General features: G+C 39.5%; 1 protein-coding gene across 6 annotated transcripts in view; it reads right to left on the bottom strand.

Annotated features, from left to right (window-relative positions):
• Window positions 1–370: 370 nt before the first annotated feature.
• Window positions 371–9,708, bottom strand: part of pkp4.L (plakophilin 4 L homeolog) — a 179,975-nt gene continuing 170,637 nt past the window's right edge. For 4 of the 6 annotated variants that reach the window (XM_018235795.2, XM_018235796.2, XM_018235792.2 and 1 more), the window contains 8 exons: window positions 9,406–9,579; window positions 8,917–9,067; window positions 7,629–7,824; window positions 6,413–6,497; window positions 4,348–4,465; window positions 3,427–3,558; window positions 2,104–2,177; window positions 371–1,467 (listed from right to left, as the gene is read on the bottom strand). In XM_018235795.2, the coding sequence (XP_018091284.1) occupies window positions 1,219–1,467; window positions 2,104–2,177; window positions 3,427–3,558; window positions 4,348–4,465; window positions 6,413–6,497; window positions 7,629–7,824; window positions 8,917–9,067; window positions 9,406–9,579 (1,179 nt within the window). In that variant the 3' untranslated portion in view covers window positions 371–1,218. The remainder of the gene's footprint in view (window positions 1,468–2,103; window positions 2,178–3,426; window positions 3,559–4,347; window positions 4,466–6,412; window positions 6,498–7,628; window positions 7,825–8,916; window positions 9,068–9,405; window positions 9,580–9,708) is intronic. The other 2 variants (XM_018235794.2, XM_018235797.2) reach the window with 1 other exon arrangement.

Below are 9,708 nucleotides of genomic sequence, written 5' to 3'. Positions count from 1 at the left end.
GAGGAGCAAATTCATATTAATTCTCTTGGCTTTGGAAAGAGATGTTGGACAGGAAGGTGACCACATACTTTTGACCATATAGCATTCATACTGCCTACTCTATTCATGTATAAAAAGTGCATTATAGAGCTGCATCATTTTCCCAAATGGGCATCTGTCTGTTGTCAAACATTTACCTTAAACCCAATTATTTTTTTGTGCAAGGAAGGCCAGGTCACATTGCAGGCACATGCCACAACAATACAGTCTCACCCAGGGTCACGATTATACTCAGCAGCACGTTACAGAATGAAGAGCGCCATTTGGTCAATGATACACAGCAAATCACAGTTCTAGAATAAAACCAATGCGGACAAACACACACAATAACCAACTTTCTGTGGATTTCCCACATTTATTTTCGTAGTTTTGTGTGCATAGAAAATGGCAGTGAGACGTATGAAAGAGGCAGGGAATGGAAAAAAAAGTCTAGATTAAGTAATACTGGAGACGGCAAACTCCCGGCACTGCAGGCGGCAGAAATCAAAGCTCGCTTATCTGCAATGTCGAGAATCTGCCACCCCTGTTTTATACCTTTTGAAGTTACACTATTTCAAAATGTTATTCCTTATTTAGCTTTGATATATATCTCATATTTCGGCTTTTCCAATGATTCAAAATGACACAGCAATACAAATGATGGCACTTCCAACCGTTATGGCAATACTGTATTTACAAAGGGGAGTTTAATTTACAAGACAGAATAGCATACAATCCGGACACTGAGCAAGGGAAGAAAGAAAGCATTCATTTCAACCATCTCCTTCTGTACAAACTTCTCAACAAGACTTTTATTCACATTTATAATAAAAAAAAAAAAACAACCTAAAAGATTGACCTACACTTTTCCCCCTACAAATCACGTCTCTCCGCCGCATACCTTTTATCACATAGCTTGCACCATCACCAAACTACAGAGCTAGAAGTATTAAGAGCTACAATCTAAACAGAGCAAAAAAATAGATATCCATCATCAGTTTGATTCTCTCATTCATGATAAGCCCTCTGAATTAGTAAGAAAATATATCCTCTTCCGTCATCCTTCTCTGAATTTCACTTTCAGTTTCCACCACCGAAAAAACAAACAAAAAAAAAAAACCCAGCAAATAAGGCCATTCAAAAAATCAGATCAAGCATGATTATTAGTATTTAGTTCATGGAAACGCCTCCTTAGTGGTCCTACACCCACGAGTCCGGCGACCCTGGGTACTGTTCTGATCTATAGGAAGGTCTTCTAGTGGAGTAAAAGTCTACATAGTTTGTGGTCGATTTGAGTCCATATTGCGCATTCTGATCCGCAGCCGTCGTGTAGTGGACACGCTCGTCAAAATATGGGTCTTCGTAGCTGTGTGGAGACTGCAAATACAATCGGTATGCATCATAGTTTTTCCTATTTGAGTCTTCATGACTATAGTACAGCTGGTGATGCTAATAACAAACGTTAGACAAACATTAGACTCATGCTTTGCACATTTCCTTCTCACAGATCTATAGCTATTCCCAAATATCTGTATACAGTTGGGATACGTAGTAAGGAGCACAGTCTCTCCTGGACAACTAACTCACAGCAACCAATCAGCAGTTAGATGTGACGGTTGTATAATAATGAAAGCAATCATTGAATTGCTTGCAATGGCTTACTGTGGTTAGGCAAACAAGCTGTTCAGGCTCCCTTTTGGTTAGTCTTTGATGTCACAAACGACAACCAATAATTGAAAGAGCTAATATTATATATACATTTTCACAACTTAAAAATAACAATATTTTATAAAAATTAGAGCTTATATTCTCAAGAAATGAAAAGTTACAAAGGCTAAATGTTTGAGGTGTATATTTGGACATGAAGGATTTTCTCTATACTTAACGTTATTGGTCCTTGAATTCATTGGCAGGAGTGTAATAATAGGCACAGCTGACCCAGCAGTTGATGGGGAGGGGGGTTTCAGTGGGCGTCCTTCCCCTTTGTGCTTGTGAAGCAGCTCACCTTCTAGAATGTTTGGGGCCCTAACAAGATGACTTCTGGCTAAACTTACACTGGATTTAAACCAAACAATATGATCTCACCTGCTGCCGCCTGTTCTGCTCTCGTGCTGGTGATGAATAGGAGCCGATGTAGATCGGAGATGCTTTGCTGGACCCTGAAAAAGTGACCGGCTTATTTTGCAGGCACATCATTTACCTTTCAAAGGTGTTCATGGCCTGAATCACTTTCTGAGTACAGTACAGGAATAAAGAGGTGCCATTAATCACTCCCTTAACACTAAAGTACAAAGGGTTGCCAGTCTCTCTGCGGCTGCCTCCCCATAATAAGTCTATGACATCTTTGTGGTTCCCTATGGTTCTTACATCAAAAAAATATACGCCCAATTCATAGTTTTACTTACAATGCTTATTATATGGTGCCAGTAATTCTTTGCTGTTACAGCCAATCAGACTACTAGCTGTTACTATATAGGGATCTCCTTGGACATTGTCACCTCCAGATTGAGCTGAGTAACATGGGCAGCATATCCTTCTACTAACCCTATCATGTCCTATAAGTGACTGTGCTGGGGATGAAAGTGGATGTTAGCTTTTATTTTAAAGTCAGTTGAAAGAACACAATCAAGAATCTATTTTTTTTTCACATTTTATTGTGGATGCTTCTAGGAGAGTCACCTTCTCATTCTGATGCTTCGTTTAAAATTGAGTGTTTTGTGTGGGTTTTAATGCAGAGTGATACTAGCAAATAAGAGTTACTGCATTTACTAGGAATGTTTTCATGCTTACCACCAGTAGAGGATGCTATTATTACTGTGTGGGGAACGTCTAGGTTAAGATCAGCCAAACCAGAAAAGAAGTCTCAATATGCAGAGATGGAATGCTGTGCATTACACTACGGGCAATCACATTCCTTTAAAGGGCCATAATGTTTGTATCGGAAATACAATATGCACTGATTAAATTGTTAAGAGCTACAGAATTTTATATTAAGTTTTTTCAAATGATATTGGAAGTTTTTCTTGGCATCTAATGTAAAGTTCAGTCTACTTCCTTCCAGTCCTAGGATTCTAGCTTTCTGTACAGGAAAAATTAGGCAATATGGGGCGGAAAGATGTTCACTTTCTATCGTTACAAGTACTTCTGGATCTGGTTTGGCCTGCTGCAATAATGCCCTCTACACTTACAGCTGAATTTCTGTTTTTCGAATAACCTGCTCTGCAGGGAAACAAACAAATCTGCTCAAGTTCTGGTGAAGTAAGTTGGGGGGCTCCCCCTGCTGTTTGACAAACAGATGGAGATCTGTCTAAAACTAACTACACTGCCTGTATAGAACTTCAAACCCTACTAACCATACTGAACCTCATGGCTACAGTTCTTACATGTGAAGGAGAAGTTTTCACATACCAGTGTACATTTCCTTGTTAGAGATGGGGTCTCCCTGGCTGTTATAGTATTGCATAGAGGGTTGTGTTCTCTCATAACCAGAGTGAGGTTCCCGTATTCCTAACAGTGCTGGTGAAGAGGAGGTGCTGCCCACTGTATCAGAATAAAAGAATGATGAAAGTTATTATACAGGAATTGGGAAGGGAAAACGTTCACACTATGGGGCCTATTTATCATGCTGTGAAAAAGTGGAGTGAAGCATTATCGGTGATGTTGCCCATAGCAACCAAACAGAAATTAGATTTCAACAGTTTGAAAACAAAAGTAAAGATCTGATCTTTTCACTGGTAAAGCTTCACACCACTTTTTACACAGCATGATAAACAGACCCCCCAATGTATCATTATTTACATTTACACCTGCAGCACATAAAGGGTACAGTCCCAAACCATAATATAAATGGAGACTTGTGTGAGGTTGTAAAGCTTCCCCTGGAATCCATTTTATTTTGGATGCTGTTGCTGGGAGAGTCACCTTCTCATTCTAGGAGACTGACAGCTTATTCATGGTACTGCTTATTGCCATAGCCAGGAGGTTTATCCTCTCCTTGCTGAATACATATAGAAAATATGAAGAAGTTTAAGAAAATGGGAGAGAAAAAAACCCATAGCTCTGTTGCTCATAGATAAACTATGTAAATGTAAACTACATAGCTAAACATGGCTTGTTCTGCTTGATGTCAAACTCCCTGCCAAGCACTTTCATGGCAAAAAGCAGATGCTAACACAGCCAGAATCATATAAGGTTGTAAAATTCCAAAATAAATAAACTGTACTTCTGTACAGTTCTGTATCTTCTATGACAGATTAGTTCTTTTTGGGGCGGGGGGAGGATCTTTGGCTTGTGCCTATATACCTGGCCCTGCTGAGGGGGAACACTGACCTGACTGGATCATGGGTGACATCTGCTGATTGGTGGTGGATAAGGAAGGGTGAGACTTGAAGCGCTCACGCTCTAGTGTTGATACTGGAGTGATAAAATGAGACTGATTCCAGCCGTCCTACAAAAGAAAACATACATAGTGTATTAACATCTGCATGCCAGATATAATGCCTAAACCACTGTAGCCACTTTCCCTCCCCACTCTGCAAGCTCTGTAATGACTGGATACTCTCCAACTTCAGATGGTGAACAGCAATTGTTATACTTGCAGCTGGCTACAGGTTACATACTAAAGGTACTCTGTCAGAATGTGTATGTCAGTGCATTAAAGGGAAACTAAAGTCTAAAATAGAATAATGATAAAAATCTGTATTTTGTATACTAAACAAACATGAACTTACTGCACCAGAAGCCTAATTAAACAAATGATGTATATCCCGGGACGACAAGCATTAATGTCAAAAGTAAACTGTATCAGAGCAATGGAATCTATCAGAAACAGGCTTCAAGATAGGAGCTACGAGGGGGGGCTGGAGTGGCATCCGTGGGTCCAGCATCTGGATAACCTACAGACTAGAGGTACCACTTGTTAAATACAAAATCTTTCAACCCCCTTTTCTTTTAGCTAAAACCTGAAACCCTTTAATTATTTACTTTTTCATTTCTTTTTCTCTCTTTCTTATTTCCCTGTCACATCTTTCATTTTCTTAATGACCCAGAAATATTGGGACAAGAAGAAACTCACACTATCATAGATGGATAATACTGTGTATACAATATGTCATAACACTGAATGATGATGTAATCAGAACACAGTTGTGTATGTTACATCTAACAAGCTAATTTCTTGTCCCACTTGCTGACAATATTCTTTTCTATGACTGTATGCAATTGAAAACAAATAAAAGCTTTAAATAAAAACAAAAACAAATAATTTATGCTTTCAAAGTTGGCCACTGGGGGTCACCATCTTGTAACTTTGTTATACATCTTTGCAAGACCAAGACATGCACATGCTCAGTGTGGGCTGCGGCTTAGGGATCATCATAAATTATCAAAAAAGCACAAGTCAAATACTATATGCCAGAAGCGAATACAGCAAGGCTGATTAATAATCAGAATATACAGACTGCACTGGGTCCTGTGTTGTCATGTAATCTAATGTGGATTTTATCGTTTTTGCATTGTTTAATACAAACTTTCTCCAAATCTCCAGAACCAGTAGCTACAGCAAAATAATCCTCCAAATAGAATCCCAGTTTATCTGTTTAAATCTGGCTCCATGATCTTTGTCCCTGCAGCTGGAGTTGGAAACATAGTATGTAAAGGTAAAAATAAAATCCCATTTTTACTTTATTAACTGAAAAATAAACTTATCCCCAATAATAAATCTGCACCATTTTTATAAGAAACCTGACTGTATGCAGTGAATTTCCCTCTTAGTTTACTTGCTCTGACTGCTGCAGATTTGAATCTCTACATGGTCGCCGGCTGCTCTGCAGGGAAACAAACAAATCTGCTCAAGTTCTGGTGAAGTAAGTTGGGGGGCTCCCCCTGCTGTTTGAAAGAATGATCCTTTCCCTGAAGAGCAGTTAGGGACCGTTTCCTATCCACAGCAGTCAGAGCAAGTTAATGAAGGGAGGAATTTCACTGTATTCAGTCAGGTTTATTATAAAAACGGTAGACATTTTTAAATCAAAGTATATTGGAAATAAATTTCTTTTTCATTAAAGAAAGTAGAAATGTGATTTTATTTTTTTGCCTTTACATTCCCTTTAAGGTGGTTACACAATGACCATAAGGGAATACTTCAACTAACATCTGACTGCCTGTATAAGGGTATCAATTGTGAAACTCCTCCACATGCTGCTGATCAACAGCTATCAGCATCACACTTGTCAGCCAAAGGCTGCGGGATTCCTATTCTGGGTATATAGTGTATTTTGGCTCCAATGCAAAAGAAGTGTCCATGTTGTGACATGGCTACGAATCTCTGAGGGGATGTATACCAGAACATAAAGCTTGTAGCACTCTTCTGTTAGCTATGACTCAGTCCCAATCTTACCTTCTTATAAATGCTACGAAGGTCTCGATATTGCCATAATGTGTTTAGGACTTGGGCGGCAGCTTTAACCACTTTCAGTGAAGATCTATAGTGAGTAAAGAAAGGGCAAGTGAATTAGTGCTAATGCATTTCAATCAACAGCCTGGACAGATACAACTCTATCATCACATGGATGTAGGAAGGAGAGGAAAATGACAACGCATGAAATTAATATTTAGACCCAAAAACATTTAGTACTGAGAGATTCAGAGCTGTTTGTCTGCCTAATAAACCCGTTAGGTAATACAGGTATGGGACCTGTTATCCAGAATGCTCGGGACCTGGGGTTTTCCAGATAACGGATCTTTCCGTAATTTGGGTCTTCATGCCTTAAGTCTTCTAGAAATTCATTTAAACATTAAATAAACCCAATAGGCTGATTTTGCTTCCAATAAGGATTAATTATATCTTAGTTGGGATCAAGTACAAGGTACTGTTTTGTTATTACAGAGAAAAAGGAAATCATTTTTAAACATTTGGATTATTTGGATAAAATGGAGTCTATGGGAGACAGCCATTCCGTAATTCGGAGCATTCTGGATATCGGGTTTCCGGATAAGGGATCCTATACCTGTATAGTAATAATTTAAGAGTAGATCTTTCAAAGATTTTTGTGATCCACAATGTCAAATGGCAAGGATAATTCCCCTAAACTGTATCTCCCCTGTTGAAGTGCAACTAATCAGCAAATTTAAACTAAGCTTCCAAAACTGTGCAAGCACAGATAATTACAAAGGAATTGAAATGCAGTGACAGAGAAAAGCACTGGAATTGTGCCTGGATATAATCTGATCATAAATTTAACAATTTTCATAGGGAACACGGCTACTCCTGGTCTCCTTGGTCCTGCTGGGAAAGCAAACGGGCAGAGGTTTTCTAATGAAGACAGATCATGAATTAATGAACGGATGCCTGTAAGAGCCAGTGACATAAACTATGCTCTTTATGGTTTTCCAAAAGGAGCTCTGTGGCCCTGCTCATTTGTGCTGAATGTCACGCAAGTAAAAAAATCTAGAAATGGCTAATTAATGGCACAGGGTTAATCAGGCTGTGGGAGGAGAGAGGGCATGTGGCTTATCACAGGACTGTAGGAGAACATCCCTTGCTTTAGATAAAGGCTCATTATACACAATCTCTAAGCTTGGGAGCTGAATAACATGGTTGAAGGAGTACTTGCCTGTCTCCCTTTCCTTTTGTGATATTCACCAGCTTCTCAATTCCTCCTGTGTCAGCCAGAGCTTTAGCATTCTCCATGTTCTTGCTTGATACCTCGTTCAAAGCACAACAGATTGCAGCCACAGTGTCGTCAGATAAAATGTTTGGCCCATTACCTCCAGGGAGTCGGTTTGCCAAGTCCCGCATAGCATATTTACCTGGGGTAAAAAGCCATTTGCCATTTATGAAAATGAAAGCAAAAATGAATAAAGAATTAGTTGCATTTAATTTCTTGAGTCAGTCTTGAAACATGGAATGGACCAATCAGAACTTCACCTTTATTGGGCTGTTGCAGCTGGAATAATGAATCCAGACATATGATTTGCTGCTATGGATTACTTAATTTGGGTAAACTGTTGTTCCAAGTACTTCAGCACATTGCTGAACATCTGGGCCCTGTTCTGTGACCTAATGAATACTTTCTTTAGGCAAACAGAGGATGGATGGGATTCCAAAAGAACTGTACCACATTTTCTGTCATGGCTCTACCTATACTTCCTGATACCAAACATCCAAATTGTAATCTCTACAAAGTTTCTCTCCTGTCCTGATTAACCCTGTGTAACCATAAATTCTGACAGTGGCGGCCTGGGTCTCCTAGGACTCACACGAGAACCTAATGCTGTGGCTTCACTCTCACTTCAATTGGATAAAGACTGTGCCAAATGATGCCCAAAGATTGGCTGATGGTCACTGTCCTATGCTAAGAATCAGCAGGGGCTCAACTGGAGATGCTCTGGTAGGCAAATTTGACCCTGTCTCCTTAGATTATGTACAGGCTTCCCACTTGGCATGAATATATACCATTCCCTACAAAGTGTGGCCTTTAATTTCCTGCCCAACCATGGCATTCTTGTATCTTGCATTGAGGTTACAGCCTATTTATTTGCAACAGGAAAGCAGCACATTTGATGAGTTGTACTAATAATCTTAGATTATAAACACAATTTTAAACACAATAAATATCAGTCCCCCCCTAACTTTTAACTTGTACAGTTAAACCTGACCCGCCCAAGGTTTTTTGGTTGTTGCGGATGTACAACCTCCAGTTGCAATACTGTTACTTTCTCTGTCTTGACCCATTATACCTGCTCTCTCATTATTATATGTGTCGCAAAGGACCCTCATCCCTACGGAAAACCCCTCAATGACAGGATTGGCAAGAGATACCTGATACTTATGCTCAGTGGAAGATTATCTACTGGTCATGCTGCAAGGGGAGACAGACATTAGTACAGTGGTGCACTTACCAATAAGCTCTTTGTTGCGGACATCTAATGCCATATTTCTTAATGCTGTAGCAACAGAAGAAACAACCCTATCATTATCCATTCTCAGGAGTTCAACCAGAATAGGAAGTCCCTTCTCCTTCCTTACCGCAGCTCTGATGTATGCTGCAAACTAAAGAGAAAATACAGCAATTAGTTACTGTCACTGCAGGCTTCGGTGTTCAGCATGGGCAGCAGGGATCTGCATTTTCCCACATATTCAGCCATCAATTTACAGTTATGGTCAACATCACTGCACTGTATGCATCAAAGACAAAAGGGGAAATGTCTCACAATATGTACCTACAATATTTAGTTCCGTAGTATGTAATTCATTACTATAGTATAGTGGGTATAGAGTATAAAGTTAAAAAATATGACTGCAGAGGATTCTGGGCATGGAACAACAACATAAAAGGCAAAATAAATAAATATGCTACCACTCTATTATAATCAAATCTTGCCATTTACCTTCCAGTTCCCGGCAGACAGATTCTGTAAAGACCCAGCAGAACCCTCCAGTGTTGCAGGGTTAGAGCTTTCCGCTAGAAGAGTCAGATATGGCTTGACTACTGATGGGTGCCACAGCATTTCCACTCCTTTGGGGGACTGGGAAAGCCCAGGAATAGGACCAACTCCATCCCACTGCAACAAAAATAACAGAGAATGTAAAAGGTCAAGGAACAAACGATATACTTAGAATAAACTTTTAAACTACACACTATCCTGTAAATTATATCCTTATAATGGTGCTTAGTGATGTAATCCAGTTTA

Source organism: Xenopus laevis, chromosome 9_10L, assembly GCF_017654675.1.
Source record: "Xenopus laevis strain J_2021 chromosome 9_10L, Xenopus_laevis_v10.1, whole genome shotgun sequence".
NCBI classification, from domain to species: domain Eukaryota; kingdom Metazoa; phylum Chordata; class Amphibia; order Anura; family Pipidae; genus Xenopus; species Xenopus laevis.
This window is presented reverse-complemented; position numbering and strand designations above follow the sequence as displayed.